The sequence below is a fragment of the Cyclopterus lumpus genome, chromosome 9 (genome assembly GCF_009769545.1).
Source record: "Cyclopterus lumpus isolate fCycLum1 chromosome 9, fCycLum1.pri, whole genome shotgun sequence".
Classification (NCBI taxonomy): domain Eukaryota; kingdom Metazoa; phylum Chordata; class Actinopteri; order Perciformes; family Cyclopteridae; genus Cyclopterus; species Cyclopterus lumpus.
Window position 1 is genome coordinate 23,133,338 of NC_046974.1, and position 17,511 is coordinate 23,150,848.

Genomic DNA, 17,511 nt, shown 5'->3' on the forward strand with positions numbered 1-17,511 from the left:
GGAACACAATTCAACAATGAACCTCAGTGAGAGGTTGAAAATCATAGCGTCAGTGGGGGTCATAGCAGTGTCCCAAAAGGTCCTGGCCCTCAATAAGAAGTCAGGAGACCACACTGACCAAGAAACACGAGACATATGTCCCGGAAAATAAACAAACACTTGATTGTACAACCACCGGAACTCGTTTAAATGCCACACGCACACGCACACGCACACGCGTACAAACCGTGATGTATGCCAACCTCTCACCTGACCGCAGTGATGCAAACAATAATGTGTGTCAGTGCACTATGACAACACTGTTGGGGTGTGGTTACATGCGCACCTGAGTCCCAACTACTGTGAATACAGTTAAAAACGGCCACACCTGAGTTTATTTCACCACAAGCTCGCAGGCCTCGCGCTGATGTCACAACGCAACTACAAGGACCACAATGCACCGCAGCGAAAACGGTCATAATCATGACACATCTTCAACATAAGGGAAAGCTTCCCTCCTTGGAAGCGTTTTATTTGCTAACCTTGGGGAGACGTGGGGCCCCTTCTCGCGGTTGGCACTTTTGAGACGTGTTCACAAAGCGAATCGTCTCGGCGCGCGGAGGTCGTCAGGTGTGCGCCATAAGTGACCTGACGTTGCAGCTAGCTCAGCTCAGGGGGCTGCGCTAAAAAGAGCGCCTCCCGAGCTAGTACACGCAACCGCCAGCTAACTGAGGGGACGGAACGTTTAAGGTGAGAGACGAACGCCCTTTTCCAGCGTGTTATCTGTTATCTCCAGGACATGGTGCACAAGTAGCTACACACGGTAAGTAGCGTGTTGTTGTCTCTTAGCACCGGTCGTGTTCACGGTGTTTCTGCCACAAAGTGAAACGCAGCTGGTTAGCTCAACTTGACAGCTAAGTTAGCGTCGGGATGCGGCGACTTGTAAAACGGGGCAGCTATAGCGTCAGTTAGCGCGAGCTAATGTATGAAGTGTTCGCTTAAAACCGCGGAGACGCTGAACCGGCCGTGTGTCGTATCTGTGCGGGTTGACACGGTGTCAGTCAGGCGTGGTGTCGGTCGGTCGGTCGGTGTGTTTTAAGTGCCTGGCGTGTGAAACGCTCTCACGTGAGTCGCCACGGAGCGACATAACTCGCGTCTTTTCCAGTCAAACACGAGCCTAAATGTAACGCTGCACTTTGTGTCAACGTCGCAGACCAACATGTTGACCTTGTTTTCCACTTTTAAACATAAGATGTATAGATGTAACACTGTGGTGTGACGTTTCAAACGGTAGCTTTAATACGTGATGTTCCTTTGCGCCCCAAACGTGAGGTTCAGCTAGCCTACAGTATATCAGTGAGGCTTTTTGGAGATGTGATGGGGATTTATGTTATTGTTTTGTGGATGTTAGATTCCTCAACCATCCAATACTAGATGGTCCCATTGCCACGATACAGCCACTTAAGTCAATATTAGGCCGATGACCGTATCAGTATCGGTGCAGCTCTACCTGCAACAAAGTTAAGTGGACAGACAAGTTGTAAAACAAGTTGTAAAACAAAAAGAGAAAGAACTGAAGTTCACTGACACCTGCTCTGCACCCTTTTGACAATGGCCTTTTTAATTTGCTTTGCCAGGTGCTGTTGTCATCTGTTGATACCCACTCAACACTTTTCAAATTGCAATACCTAAAATGCCTTATAGTTTAAAAAAATGTATAGACTCAATCTAAAACCCTATAATGACCTAACTAAATGTGTCTCGCTATGGCAGTCATACAGATACAGTTGCTTGCCCTCTGGGAATAATGCAACACGTGTGACTTGTGCATCATCGGCTACTACAGCATCACCTTGTTGTCCTAGGTCCTATTTATTTATTTATTTATTTTAAGTTCCCTGAAAGCCCTCCCCCATTTTTAGCTTACATACTAATCTATTTGTCAATATAGAAGCCTACTACAACTGATTAGCAGGGAAAGAACCCTTTATGATAACGAGCTGAAACAAGTGGCATGGATTTTAAGATAAGCAACCAAGATCAAATTAGCTTTGACGCCATTTTTTGCTGTCTGTGTGCCCAATAGGTTTGATGCTTATTTGCAGTGAGTCATTTCACAATACTACCAGTATGTTTTCATGCAATGGTCCCATTGTGAGACACATTTCATGGATGTTTTTGACTGGCGCAGAAAAGGATTAGGAACACTTCTTGCTCTGTAGGCACACAATGTAATTCAACAGAAACGTCAGCTATTTCCTCCTTAAAAACATCGCTCATGCTAAGTGTTAAATCAATTTCCAGTGAATATCCAGAAGTTAGTAATATGCTCTTAGCTCGACGCGTACTCAACCAAAACATTCTCTGTTTACAACTCTGTTTTTGTCTCCTCTCCTCCGTGCAGCAAGCCTGTAGAGACACTGAAGTGAAAGCAGAGGCAACAGAAGATGAAGACGCCCTTCCCATGGTTTCCCATGAGTCTTACCTGGAGTGGGAGGGTGTGAGAAGGAAGAGCGGGGAAAAGAACACAAGGGGACTATAAATAATCAGTCATGAATCTCCATCAGGTCCTTACAGGAGCTGTCAACCCTGGAGACAATTGTTTCTCTGTAGGGAGCGTCAACAATGTGCCATTCACGGTAAGATATTTCAGGCTCTGTAGGGTTCTGGGTGGACAAGTGACCATTTCCTTATTCACAATGAGAATAATTAGATTTACATTGGGAATTTCTTTTTTTTAATTTCTTTTTTTTAACTTTTATTGTCAATTAGGTACCTGAGTGCATAAAAACAAGCATTAAAACAGAGTAACAAGGCTTGTTTATTTGAAAAAGATTTTATTTATTTTTTTAACGTGCCAGAGGTCCAGGCTAATCCCTGAATGTTATTCACTGGCCCCTGGTCTCCTGTCATTTTTGGAAGATAATTGAGTATCCTTCACACCTTGGGGGTAAATACTATTTACACTTCAGAACTATCACTCTCAAGAAATACTTTTCTTTATGTGGGAGTTTCTTACTCGCTACTAACTTTGCATCACTATTATTAACAAAATGGTGTTGTTGTTGACAAATCTCAATCCGATGTGGTATAGTCTTTTTTTTCTCTCAAAAACAGCAGTACAATGAGTGATCAAATTAACAATGAGCTCATTTGAAACATTTTGCTAGATGTAAATGTCGGTGCCCCTTTGTGTTTGGTCATACACACAATCTTATTTTTCTCTGAGAGGGATTAAGCCTTTGCTAAGTAGATGACACAGTAACCGTAGCCTCACTCTGTAAACATTTTTTTACTGGACTCACTTTTAATTGTTGTATACTCACAAAGCGCGGCCTGAAAGAGGCAAACCCCACCTCCCACACAAAGGTTTTGATCTATAAATGGCAAACTTGACAGGAGACTGTGCACACCTGTACGGGAACTCTGACTCATACATACGCATGTATATATATATATATGTACATGCGGTGAGACTTGTAATGCTTAGATGGACTGAAGACTGAATATATATATGGTCTTCCTCATTATTTCACTGTTTAGGCCCATTGATCAGCAGTTCAGTATCTATGGACTGTTTTTTTTTTTTAAATGAGACCATCGGGGCTACCCATGCAAAAAATGTATATACCTGTGATATACAAAATAACTTCAGACCAAGGCATTTGCCAAGTTGCAATTTTTGTGCCGTGTTACTTACTTTATTTGCTGTGTCCCACAAAGGCCTCAAAGAGTTCCCTCAATCATACCTATAACGGATAGGGATGTGTTGGCTTGATTTAAATGCTTTATTTGACCACTTCTAGTTTAAAATTACATTATAATGTAGCCTATTTCATTGTGTTATGTTGACTGCTATATCAGTTTTAGATCGTGCTTAAAAGTGCAAAAGCACACCCCTCCACTGTGGGAAGTCCTGAAGGTCTGAGGCCGGTGTGTCTGAAATACAAAGGCATTACAATGACTGCTTTTGCACTCTGTGATCTCTGCGGCAGATCTGAGATTCTACCGCGATGCTATTCAGAGAGTGGATCAATAAGAGAACTATTTATGTTCGCCTGTCCTCCTGTGAAGGAGACAGAGTCAGTGAATCACAGCGCATGTGAAGATCTCCCTCCGAGAGCCACAGAAATAGAGCGTTGAATTCTAATCTTATCTGCTTGTGCTCCAGAGCTGTCATACATCGTTGGCCTATTGATGCGGTGACGCTGGCTCCAGGACAAGTGACGCTCACGTGACCCTCCATGCAATCTTTTCCACGAGTGTCATATTCATCTCTCTCCCCTCCCTGTCTCTCAATAGGCCTATGCGTCAGGTTGCGACGTGGTGATTTTGGGCAGTGACTTCGAGCGACTGCAGATCATCCCAGGGGCCAAGCATGGCAACATCCAGGTCTGCTGTGTCGACTGCTCACTGCAGGGTGGACAGGTAAGAGTAATGGAGTGGTGTTCGGTCATGTCGGCCTCTCGGACCGATGTGCAAAATCATTTTTGTTGATCACAAACATTGCAGTTTATTTATTTTTAAATTGGAGGTCAATAATATATTGTAGATCAATGAGAGATTAAGAATTTGTCACAGAAAATGTTGCCACCATATACAAACAATGAAGGATATGCGTATAATATAATTAATATATAGCCTTTAATGTCATCCATTGGTTTGAAAGAGATCAAACTGCAAAATGGCAGATGAGTCAAAAAAAAAAAGTAAGCTGCGTTTGTTTTATTTCTTTCACAATCGCGTATAGTTCTCCTTCTTTTTTTTTTGCCTGGTTTTATTTTTGAATGACCCCACAGTCAGTTCACAAGGTCAGCAGAATCCATTTGTTGAATCTCGGCCAAACGTTGCTAAAATGCCCAAGACTGTTCCCAGATTTCGTTTTTAGATTGATTGTATCTTTTTTTCCAGGGCACATTAGTGGCAAGCTCTCTTATGACGTGTTCACAGCTCATGTTTTCAGGGAAGAGATTTATTGGCATCAAAGTCTGTTTTAATGGACTTTTGCTCTGTCATCAACTTAAAGTAAGGGAGAAATTCGCCCAGTAAAGCAAGTGGTGGAAAAGCAGGTACATTCGCTGATGTAATGCCATTGGTAATCCCTTTAATGACCACACAATGGGTCGCCGCAAACAAAAGATTTGTTGTGATGTTTTTGTAATCTATATCTGCTCTGCATTCATGTTTTGTAGTCTTTGTGCTGTTTGTTATTGAGCTTTGTTCTGAGTTAAGCTGTAGCACAAGTAGACGTCTGAGAATAGCTTGTGTTTACACTTTAAGTTCGCTACAGGATTAGTCTAAATGTAGAACTGGTTCAGATTTCACTTGTTTTGGTGGATTTTCAGGTGAAGAAGTGATAAGATATACTTTATTGTCCCGTAGGGAAATTTGTCTTTGGCTCCAAAACGCTGCTTCACACGATACAGATAACAGCGTCTCAATCCACATGCACGCATAGAAGATGGATCAGACAAACACTCATGCTTAAATATAAGCATGTCCGAGTTGCTAAAAGTATTTGGGATCAAGAATTAACGTGTATAATTTTATGGCTCATATAGTCATTACTACAGTCACTGTATTCACGATTCCTCTTAGTTACTGTTGTAATTAAATAAAAAGGAAGAATCCAAGTATTGCAACATCTTGTTACATTTTAAATTACTCTAATAATATGTTGTTACACTGTCAGTGTGAAAATGCACCCACACCTCCTCACGAACCTGTTGGAAGGTGCTGGCTTATGAATGAAGATGGCCTCATGGCACGCTGCTGTGTCCGTCTGAATCTATTCAGCTCGGTCACTGACGAGAGAGAGAGAGAGAGAGAGAGAGAGAGAGAGAGAGAGAGAGAGAGAGAGAGAGAGAGAGAGAGAGAGAGAGAGAGAGAGAGAGAGAGAGAGAGAGAGAGAGAGAGAGAGAGAGAGAGAGAGAGAGAGAGAGAGAGAGAGAGAGAGAGAGAGAGAGAGAGAGAGAGAGAGAGAGAGAGAGAGAGAGAGAGAGAGAGAGAGAGAGAGAGATTATTTGGGGTTGGTGGTAGTAAACTGCACGGAGCTACACCTGATTTAATTTAAATGAGAGAGAAAAATGTGCACACCAAATCCTTCAACATTCCCCTCATGTGATGTTTAATCCAATTGAGCTGGGTCAGAAGTAACCTCACATGCCCCCAGCGTGGTCTAGATTCTGTTTTTAAGCATGCTCGGTTGGTATGCGCGCCAGTTCCACCCCACTGCCCTTCTTCACGTACACCCATTATTAGTACTCAAATTGGAGCATAACATAATCACTGACAGCAATCTGCATCGGACCGCTGCACTAAACTTCATGCTGCATTCCAGCAGGTTAAAGTTTGCATTGCGTAATGTCATTAGGAGAAATGTACAAGACAAATAAAAATATATTACTTTGTTTGAACTCTCCCCCCCCCCCCCTCCCATTGTATAGTTATCAACAGCGTGCATACAGAGCAATAATTTGAAGACGGGCGAGAGAGCAACCTGCACCAACACCAGAAATCAACGAAATTGACTTTTATAAACTACATCATTAGTGTTTGTTGTCATTATAACACAAAAAGAGGATATTCAGTCTTTTGCAACTCGCATTGTTTTAGGTTTCCTTTTTGTGGCTTACGTGTGTGTGTGTCGGTGTCGATTTTATAGATTTACATTAGTGTGTGTGTGTGACTCCTTTTACGCTATTCATTCTGTCATATTCTTTTCCCAAATAGAGTCACGGCCCGTATTATCCGAGGCCGTGACCTTATTAAAGCTTGTTCGTTGTGTTCACTGCCACAGAAATATCATCCATTCAGTCTGTTTGACTTTGTGACTGTGGCTCCCATGGAAAGCACTTGAGCATTTAGCCCACGGCAATGAATGAATGGGAGGTGTGCACACACACGGCAGACAAGTCAATGTTGACTAAACACTAATATTGTTATATCCTCTAGGTGCTTTAGGTTTGTTTTTCAGGTATTCTACTCATTCACATGTCATGGTCTATATAATAAGCTGTAGTTTTATTTTTGTTATCTCCACTCATTAGTTATTGTCTAAATCTTAATGTGTGATTCTTGCAAATGTCTTTTCAGTGAAATCTTTTCACTGTATCAGAAAATATGTCTTGGTATTTAAAATGTCGCCTTTTTCCTGCCAACAGATTGCAGCTTCCTATGGAAGCATTGTGTGCGTCTTTGAGCCGGTTCAGCATCCAGATCAAAAAGACACTACACTGACTGTGAGTTGCCTAGGTTACCTTCAAGTCACAGTCATGCATGGTTTGAGATCATCCTTGAAAAACGAGTTTTTTCACCTTTTATTTTCTCTCTCTTTCAACGACACTCTTGATATTTGAAATGGAGCAGAATATTAAAACTCATCGGAAAGTTATTTATTGTATTATCTATTTATTGTTAGAAAAGTCCAAGAGTAGTCATAGGGAATGGAAAGATTAAATACAACTAAGTACCTCTTTTATTGCAGAAGTTCACTGTAGTACAGCTGCTGATCACATGTGGCTCTCTTGTGATCCACTTCACTGTTGGTTCTTGTTCTGCAGTTGTAACTACCAATACAAGGGTCTATATTGTAAACTATTTATTTCTTAGTCTGTAACATTCTTTAACACTGTTTGTTTTAATTTTCTGTTTTGTTTTTGTACAGAAGTTGAATTGCCAATGGCAGAAGACTGGTCAATTTGTATTACAGTCTATGGTACGGAACCTGGCCTGGCACCCCACAGGTAGTTTAACACAAAGTGCTTTCTTAATGTAGTGTATGTGTGTATGTATGTGTGTGTGTATATATATATATATATATATATATATATATATATATATATATATATATATATATATATATATATATATATATATGTGTATATCTTATATATTTCAATTTTAGTTTTTTTTTACCAAATGCATGATGCAAGACATTTCTGTGAATGTGTTTTTGTGTATCCAGGCTGTATGCTCCTAACAGGCTCGAGTAGCCTCCAGTTATGGTCCAATGTGACTGGAGTGAAAGATGAAGCTGAGGAAGTGGGAACGCAGACAGAAATGACCATTGGAGAGACTCATTCTGCCTGGAGGTGCATCTGGCAGAGCAAGTAAGTGACTTGTACAAAATCCGCACATGATGCTTCCTACATCTAACATGGTGATTGTGTTGCTTACAGGAGTGTTACTTTTTCTAAAATGTGCTCAAACTGGATAACTTGTTTTCAACACTATTTGTGTTAAGTGCTAAATGGACGAGTTAGTTAAACCAGGATAATATTATTTGGATATTCCAAAACTGCAATATATCTGATATTGAATTTACTTGCACTTCATTAATTTCAACATATTATTCTCCGCCTTAAACGGTTGCCATTATTTAGTACATGTATTATTATCATATAAGTATTTAAAATATGAATACATATTTTGTTTTTCTGAAGGATGGCATCTCAAGTCAGTTTAATGAAGTTCTCTCCTGATGGGGAATTCTTTGCGACTGCTGGTCAGGTAAGTCAAGCTTTTACCAGGATTTCAAGTTCTCTAATGTCATAAGCACAACATTAATCAGACATAGAAGCAGTATTCTAGTGGTATATATTATTATGGGGATGCAAGTTAGTGTACAGTTTATGTTTACATTGCCTACTCACTGATACGGCCAAACTGTAAGCTCGAGACTAATTAAAAGTAACTGACCAGAACCTAACTGGTGTAAATGGCTCTAGCTTGTAATGGCAAGGCAAGTTTATTTATAGAGCACAATTCGTACACAAGGCAATTCAAAGTGCTTTACAGCTACATAAAATTACAAAAAGACAAATAAATTAATTCCATAAAAATCTGGCAGGTTACAACAACGGGGTATCAATTACATCCCAGTTGTTCTCTCCTCCTCAGGATGACTGCCTGGTGAAGGTCTGGTACAACACCGGTAAGTGGAAGTTGGGTGTTTCCAGACTCTTCACACCACCAGAGCCAAGTGAATGTTTCCAGGGAGAGCTGGCCTTCTCCTTTGTGTACCTGGCCCATCCCCGCTCTGTTACTGGCTTCTCATGGAGGAAGACCAGCAAGTACATGCCACGGTATGGACACGTCAAGGCAACAGTTCTTTGTCACCATGTTTGACCTTTTTGTTTTAGTTCATCTCTCTAAAGGTGTTTCTTCTTTGGCCCGTTGTTGTCTGTGATCAGCATTAGATGATGCAAATCGTTACTGACATCCTTCCTTCCTCTTTCACAACAGCGGCGCAGTGTGTAATGTTCTGCTCACCTGCTGTAAGGACAGCGTGTGTCGGCTCTGGGCAGAGACACTGTTGCCGGGCGACGGCCTCCTATCTGGTTGCCATAACAACCACGCTTTTGGCCAACGCGGTGACACACCAGGATGTGCTGGCCCTTCTAGCACCACCTGCAATGGGAAGTTGCCAGGAAGAACAGCACAAGAAGTAAGCTACTCTAATGTAGTTTATTTGGGTACAACTGGCTATTCTCATACAACAGTAAATTATACCTTCATTCAGAGAATTGTTGATTCAACTGTATTGTCATTTCTGGACCTGTAGATTGGTCGAATTGTTTTGCATGATACTGAATGGTATTTATGATATCTATTACACATATTGGTACAAATGAAATGGACAAAATGTTCTCTCACACACATGTCGTTTAATTCCACAGCATTTTACCTCCAACACCTGAAAAACTGAACATTGTAATCTTTAAGGAAAAATTGAATTCTGGGCAGTTGTATTAAATGCACAGTTATAGATGTGTGTATCTAACAAAGTGAGTGTATCTTACTGAATATAATAATAACTAGACACATTTATCCAAGAAGAGAGCAGGAAGTTGATCATGAGAACCCAAATCGCACCATAAAAATTAACTTATATAATATACAGGTTTCTTTAATGATCTAATTTTACTAGTGGTTGAGAAATAAATGGCACAAATGCTATGATCTCTGGTTTTCCCTTTTTGGCCCTGAAGAAGGACATCCGGGTGCTGCAGAGATGAGGGAACAAGAGCTGAGGGAACAAGAGCAAACGGAGGCTTAGCGGAATTAAAGGAGAAAATTAATTGGCTATCAGACATGAAGGTGGTTTTTGGAAGCTTACAAGGCTTAAGACGAGCATCAGTGAAGAATATTGGCCTCCTTTCTGTACTTTGTGGTGCAACACCTCAAAATTACAACTTTGACATTTGATGCTTGTTTTTCTGTTTCATTTAGCTCCTGCTAGTTCACATCCGTAATGGTGCTGTCGCCTGCTTTTAAGTGACTTGCATGGTTGCTGACAGCCTAGCTAGGTCTCAAACACAATACTTAACATCCATTTAGATAGACATTTCAATGGTGATGGATCTCAATGGCACTTACTGAGCTTGGCTCATTAGATTACAGGAAAAATAGGTATGCTAATTTCACCACTGTGCCTCAAGGAGTGTCTGTAAATTATTCCTTTTAAATAATCAGTCTCTGCTGGATGATCCGGTCTGAGGTAACTCTCTCCCTCCAAAACCTGAGTGGACGGACGAAACTGAGAGCCCCAATTTAAACTCCATTTTTAGTATGACGCCTTCGGGTGGGATGAACAGTTCTCTCACAAAATCAATGACAGTTTACAGATACGGATGTTGTGTGAGAGACTCCTCCTATGGGATTTCCATCACAATCTAATTTTCTTCATGTACATTCTACCATTCAAAATGATTTGTATATGCTTTGTACGGAATGAGTTTAATGTTCTAATTCATATAGGCTTTTCTTTGCTATGATTAACGTTTTGTTTAAGCTGTTGATCCAAATGTATTTTATGTATTATTACTTTGACTTGGATGCTAAGTTCAACAGTTGTTCAGTACTTACAATCTGTAATAGTGTCAGATGTTTCATTCAGAGTTATAGTTTTTATTTAATTTGTTTTGCCTAGTAGGGTTATTGACATTAAATCGTTTTCTTTTTTACTGCTCCAAACTATAAAGAAAATCCACTAACGGTCAACCTCTAAATAGGGCGCTTGACCTAAATGTTGTTTAAGCTTCTATAACATTGAATTGAATTCCCATCCCAAAGAGACACCCCTGTTCACCAAAGCAGAGCAACTAAAATGTGGCGTCTAAACATTCTGCCGTACCCGATAAAACCTTTGTTGCCTTTAAAGTAATTTAAGAACATCTAAGTCTCTCTGGAGGTTCACGCAAGAGCTCATTGTCTCATTCAACTTTGTTTATTGGTGATCTAACATGAATATCCAATGTGCTCCCCTTACAGTTGAACTTTCAAAGATACTTGCTTGGCTCTTTTCACCGGGACGTCCCGCAGCCCTCCCTGACTAGCGGCCTGCCTCACCATCAGAGCAGGCACTACAGCCACAGGAGGAGCAGCAGCAACATGCCGCACGCCAACGCTCTCTGCCACTTCCACATTGCTGCCAGCATCAACCCTGCCACAGGTCAGACTCAAACGCATCACTTTCTGTGACGAGTTGAGAAACCAAGGAGAACGTAGGACACCTACAGTATCGCGACACTTTAGTTATGCCTAAACCATAAGAGACAGCATAGACAGCACTGTGCTTGAATAAAATCAGCTGGCGGTCACATTTTTTTTGTAGATTGCCCAAGGTTGTTTATTTAACATCAGTTTAACTTGGCATGAATTGTGGGGAGGACCTTGTAAATTTCTTTAGCTCTGAGGCTGAGAAGTCTTAGACTGGTATGTGAATGATTGAATTACATTTGAGCATACTTCAAGCCATTCTAATAATCATGAAAAGTTAATTTGCTCCTGCATGCCCCTAATGTAATGTAACTTACTCGCATCTCTTCATCGCTTTGATCTTCCACAGACATTCCTCTGCTGCCCTCCATCTCCTCTCTGAGTTCCGTGGATGACGAGGAACCTGGAGGTCTGTTTACTGTCCACTGGCTCAACAACAAAGAGCTCCATTTCACTTTAGCAATGGATGTCTTCTTGCAGCAGCTTCGAGGCAGCCTGGAGCCACAGGACAACGGCTCCCATGAAGGTACAGAAACATGTTTCAGGTGTTTATACTTTATTTGAAGGGGTGCGTTTATGATGCTGGAATAACACTGGAAACTTTACTTCAATCTAAAAGCCGTTTTGCATTAGTCTTCCATTCTATGGCACTATGATTTGCTTTCCCTTCCAGTGCCTGAAGATGAGGATAACTTTGATGAGGAAGATGACAGCAGCAGGCCAAGTGACTCCCAGGGACCTGAGTCTGCAGAGCTTCCTCTGGCAGCAGTGAAGCACCAGGTGGACGTGCTGTTAGAAGAGTGGAATAAAGGAGCAGACATGTTGTTCAGTATCCATCCCATGGACGGCTCTCTTTTAGTCTGGCATGTCGACTGGTTGGATGAATACCAGCCGGGCATGTTCAGACAAGCTCAGGTACGTTCAATGTTGATGTGGTTTATGTTTTTATCCCCTTTTTTAAAGTTCAGATCGTACGAGAGAGCTGACTGGACATTTTTTTCTGATTTACAGTGGTTACATTCTGAAGCACAAATGAATAACACTCAACAGCTTTACTCTGGAGACAGACGCTCTTAGTTTAATTTTTCTCCACTGTATTTCGTTCATTACATCAAACGGGTGTCAGTAAATACTATGCGGGAGTACATGTCCTCACAGTGTGACAAAGCAAACACCACTAGTCGCCCTAGACAGTCTCCAGGGGCCTGTGCTGCAAAGCGAGTTCAACATACCCGGGAAATCTTCTGGTTTAACGCACCCTAACAACCGTGATCCCGCTAACCGCTTATAACAAGCTGTTTATAAACTCGGTAAACCGATGCAGGGTTTCCCAATCTGGATGTGAGCACGTTCACATGAAGGGGCGCCGTTTGCAGCATCTGACCGATCACAAACGAGGTGCATTTTACAAATAAAGATAAACTTATAATATCAGAGAAATATGAAAAGGTTAAATGCATAATTGAGGCTAAAAGTAACGCAGTTTGAAATGAAGGAAGCACAGCTGGCAAGAAATTGCTAACACTGTGAATGTGTACATTAATAGATTTATATTACCACTGCTTCATCTAGAGCAAGATGGATCTGAATATAAAGATATGTGTGTATTCTGTTAATGTATCTCTTACTTAGATGTTTTCTTATGGCGTGTATGACAATATGTTAGCCTTATTCTTTCAGCTGCAGCCCCGGCGGTGTGAAACAGACTTGGGAACCAATACAAAAGAATGTATAAAAACATACTTACTTTGCTGTAAGACATTTCCTTCTATAACTTATAACCTGAGCAAAGTAACGCAAGAAGATACATCCAGTCTGTGACCCTAATGTCTCTGCAACACAGGGCTCAAGAAGCTGACACGCAAAAGAGAATATATGATAATATATACTGATTTATGTCTTTTCACAGAGCCGAAAAAATACGGCTACAATATTGTCACAAGCCGCAATAATACACCCGCGACAAATTAATAGCAAATTAAAAACAGAATACACACAGTCGCATAACTATAATCGTGCTCTAGAAGAAGCGGTGATTATAAACCAGTTAATATACACATGCACACGGTCGCAATTTATTGACTGCAGTCTTTTCTGCATGTGTAAACTGTCTTTTAGTCTGGATTATGACTCTAACTCATTAGTATTTGTGTAACATGAAGTTACGACCCACGTACCAAGCTTTGATTGGTCGATAGGCGCTACCTTTTTTACGAGTTGATCTCTTATCTCAAACATGACCTCCTCCGGAGCAGGTTATGTGTACAGCGACCTGAAAAAAAAAGCCACAGTTAACCCTGAAGTTATTTTGCTAACCCACAAATTCTGTTTTGTAGTACAGGCCTCAGGTCTTCAGACGGCTATGACAACAACAACTAGTAGATTACTGCCTCTACAAAAAATGCCTGTTTTTTTTTCTCCTTCACACTTGCCTGAGGAAGATCTTGTAGATTGAAACGTTGCCTTGAAAAGAGAAAAAGATAGATGCACTGTTTATTTTGAGCCCAAGAGTGTGCAAACCTCTTTTTTGCCCTGCAGTTAAGTTTTTTTGTTTTTTTTTCTCATCCACTTGAGTATCTTTGCCTGGATGTGTGCACACCTGTCAAACATTTTTAGGAACAAACTTAATCCTGCGAGATGGATAACAAAATACCTAGACTCAGAAGTGTTAAGATGGGAAACTACAGTAAAGCAAATATGAATTATATTTCTACTTAACTTTAACATTGTAAAATATGCAGACTTTTACTTGGTCACTCTTGTTTGTATTCACAATTTCAAGAGTCGCTTCTGTGGGAAATAATTACTTTGATGTCAGCTGTGACGGTCCAGGGCTTTTTTAATGGTTTCTCATCCAGCCGTTTAGACAATTATATTTCAATTATGTGTGACTTCATATCAAATTCATAAGTCTGTTGATGCATTTTATTAGTGGTGAAATAATGAGAGCCTTGTGATGTGGTAGTCAGTCACTCAGGGAAGGCAGCTAAAAGAATCAAGTTTCATTAACATTCAGGTTGAGTAGGCATGACTGCTTTAATTGGATAACACGGACAGGATCCTATTATTATTGTTGTTATTATTATCATAAGTATTTCAAGTCATTGTCATTTAGTTTCTGAATGGAAAATAGGAGAGTTTTTGCCCTTTTTGTTTTGGGCTAACCTTTTTTGTACGATGAGCTCTTGATCTTCAGTGCAATCTCTATTACCATATTCAAATGGTACCACCGCTGTTTCATAATGCGTACTTATTTAAATCTACATTTGAATTACTTGATTGACTGAGCCTTTCTTATCACTAACTCAGAGCTGTGCATTTCAGTTGCTCTAGATTTCATTGCTTTGATGTCTCTCGTCCTCCCTCAGGTGTCGTTCGTGTCCCGTATACCTGTAGCGTTCCCAACAGGTGATGCAATCTCCTTGAGCCACGGTGTGGTTATGTATGCCTGCAACAAGAACGTGGATCTGGCCATCCAACATGGCAGAAAGCGGCCACCTGGGAGCGCATTGCCTCAAACCAAATCCGCTCTCATAAGTTACGGAGGTCAAGGAAAGGCTGCACCCAGCAGTAGTCTAAGACTCAGCATTTTCACCCCCAACGTCCTCATGATTTCCAAACACGCCGATGGCTCGCTGAACCAGTGGGCTGTCGGCTTCGCAGAGGACTCCGCTTTCTCTACAGTGCTCAGCGTCTCTCACAAGTCGAGGTACTGTGGCCACCGCTTCCACCTCAACGACCTGGCCTGTCACTCATTGCTGCCTCTGCTCCTGACCACCTCGCACCACAACGCCTTGAGGACGCCAGAGGCAGACGGCATCCTGGCCCCTCCGGACGCCTACTCCTGTGGTTTCTCTCATCCAGCATTTCTGCCCCGGGGGGCGCGACCCAGCCGGGTGTCCCTGGGTGCAGTGTCCCAGGATCCCAACGCAATCTACAGTGAACTGATTTTATGGAGAGTGGACCCTGTCGGCCCGCTGTCTTTGTCTGGCGGGGTCTCCGAGCTAGCTCGGATCAATTCCCTTCATGCATCGGCGTTTGCTCAAGTAGCCTGGCTGCCCACATTCATCCCCAGCAGCTGTTTAGGTGAGGAAAAATAATTTGGGAGATACGGGGGGATAAAGTTCTCTGCAATTTAGTCGTTTACGGGTTTTCTCTCTTTTGTTTACCAAACAGCTATTTTGGTTCGGTAATGCAAAGGAAATTATCTTTTTACTGAATAAACATGATACAATGAGACTAGCTTTGGGACATTGGACCAAATCCCCGTAGATGTTGTTTTTTAGAACAGATCCACAAAGGCTTTAAATCTCCAAATATTATCTCACTAATAACATTGTTGCCGGGGAGTACATAGTACATAATATATGACTTCATAAATGCATTGCACCACAGTGTTCTGTATATTTGTTTTGCCCTTATGTCTATTTTGAAAAACAAGCATAATAGAGGACTCTCTCTGTCTTTCTTTCTTTAGGTGTGTACTGTAACTCTCCCAGTGCCTGCTTTGTGGCAAGCGACGGCCACTCACTCAGGCTGTATCAGGCTGTTATTGAAGCTAAGAAACTCTTGAGTGAGCTCTCCAATCCAGAGATCTCAGTAAGTTATTAAAATAGGATTGTCAAACTCTGCAGGGTGTAGTCGGCATCGCAGTGACTTTTCTTTTTCTTTAAACTACACCAAAAACAACAATACATTGTTCCCTTGGACCATGAAGGAATCAGTGAGGCAATACTATGTTGTTAATTTGCAGTCTTGTCACTTAATTAGTGTTAGCCAAGGAGTTAATTAAAGAACATGTGAGAAATAAGATCAATAGCATTGATCTTTCTAATCCAATACAGCAAAGTTGAATCCAGCTCAAAGTGACTTATTTTGTTTTTATGATTTATTTACAAGGCGCATGAATGGCTATTTGTAAGAATATTCTTTGCATTGCATATAAACACTACTTACTTCGGACAATCACCATGACAGCATGTTTAGTTGCAGCAGATAGTAGTTTTTCCTCATTTTCTGAAGCACAATTGGCTTACTAATGGTATGTTCTGATGTAAATGCCCTAATAATGTGACTATATTATGTTTGTTTCTCTTTAGAAATATGTTGGAGAGGTGTTTAACATCATCAGTCAGCAATCTACAGCAAAACCAGGGTGTATTATAGAGCTCGATACCATTACTGACTTTGTAAGTATACAAAAAAGAAACCGAGTATTAAGACTAATCTCAATAACTCTATCTGATCGTCCTCTGTCCGACAGTAGCCAGACACTGTCAACATCTTGGATGAAAAGGATATTAACATGAAAGTCTCCTCTGAAATGATGCATATATAAACTGAAACATATTTACAAGCCATAGTTTAATTCCAGACCATTGGTACTTTCAGCCCCTCAGGCGGATTCCACGTGGGTGTACCTGTGCATGTTTGTGTAACATTAACACTTGATGTGTCTGTTTTCGTGCGTCTGCATATCGGCTCCACAGTGGAGGAAGCATGTTGTTTAGTGTCTGCATCTAATGATGTTTCATAATGGCTGCGGTTGTCCTTTACAGCAGGGGAAGGAGACCCAGCTCCTGCATGTTTTTGAGGAGGATCTGATCCTTGGCAGTGAGAGAACAGAGAGCACACAGCAAACTCCTGATTCCCCTCACACTGGTATAGCCAAATTCATTGTTCTCACTACTTAGAAATGTATACATTCTTAAGGTTTGATACCAAACCTTTGCACCACCTTCAAACACATTTACAACAGTTCATTAATATTCTGTGTACTTCTGTGTTTTTACCTGCAGCCTCAAGCAAGGCGGCGTTCTCGGCACGGTTTTTCCTTGTTGTGGTCGAATTGACCCCGACAGGTCGCTCGCTCCTCCACATGTGGCATCTCCATCTTGCTGCTCGACCCATCACCATGGGTACTTTAAATAAAAGATGTGTTCCCCAAGAACTGGAAGTCTAACAGAATTAGTTCAGTGTTGTTCATCTTGTCCGTGTAGAATTTGAAAACGTTTTTGAACTCACTACAAA

General features: G+C 41.2%; 1 protein-coding gene across 8 annotated transcripts in view; it reads left to right on the forward strand.

The window, feature by feature from the left end:
- Positions 1–441: 441 nt before the first annotated feature.
- The window catches only part of LOC117736950 (dmX-like protein 1), a 48,214-nt gene continuing 31,144 nt past the window's right edge, over positions 442–17,511 (forward strand). For 4 of the 8 annotated variants that reach the window (XM_034542627.1, XM_034542630.1, XM_034542631.1 and 1 more), the window contains exons 1-17: positions 442–802; positions 2,384–2,618; positions 4,282–4,407; positions 7,143–7,220; positions 7,646–7,724; positions 7,946–8,090; positions 8,424–8,490; positions 8,881–9,065; positions 9,226–9,427; positions 11,254–11,434; positions 11,831–12,007; positions 12,155–12,396; positions 14,850–15,567; positions 15,959–16,080; positions 16,581–16,670; positions 17,040–17,142; positions 17,280–17,399. In XM_034542627.1, coding sequence (XP_034398518.1) covers positions 2,532–2,618; positions 4,282–4,407; positions 7,143–7,220; positions 7,646–7,724; positions 7,946–8,090; positions 8,424–8,490; positions 8,881–9,065; positions 9,226–9,427; positions 11,254–11,434; positions 11,831–12,007; positions 12,155–12,396; positions 14,850–15,567; positions 15,959–16,080; positions 16,581–16,670; positions 17,040–17,142; positions 17,280–17,399 — 2,722 coding nt within the window. In that variant the 5' untranslated portion in view covers positions 442–802; positions 2,384–2,531. The remainder of the gene's footprint in view (positions 803–2,383; positions 2,619–4,281; positions 4,408–7,142; positions 7,221–7,645; positions 7,725–7,945; positions 8,091–8,423; positions 8,491–8,880; positions 9,066–9,225; positions 9,428–11,253; positions 11,435–11,830; positions 12,008–12,154; positions 12,397–14,849; positions 15,568–15,958; positions 16,081–16,580; positions 16,671–17,039; positions 17,143–17,279; positions 17,400–17,511) is intronic. The other 4 variants (XM_034542629.1, XM_034542633.1, XM_034542634.1 and 1 more) reach the window with 2 other exon arrangements.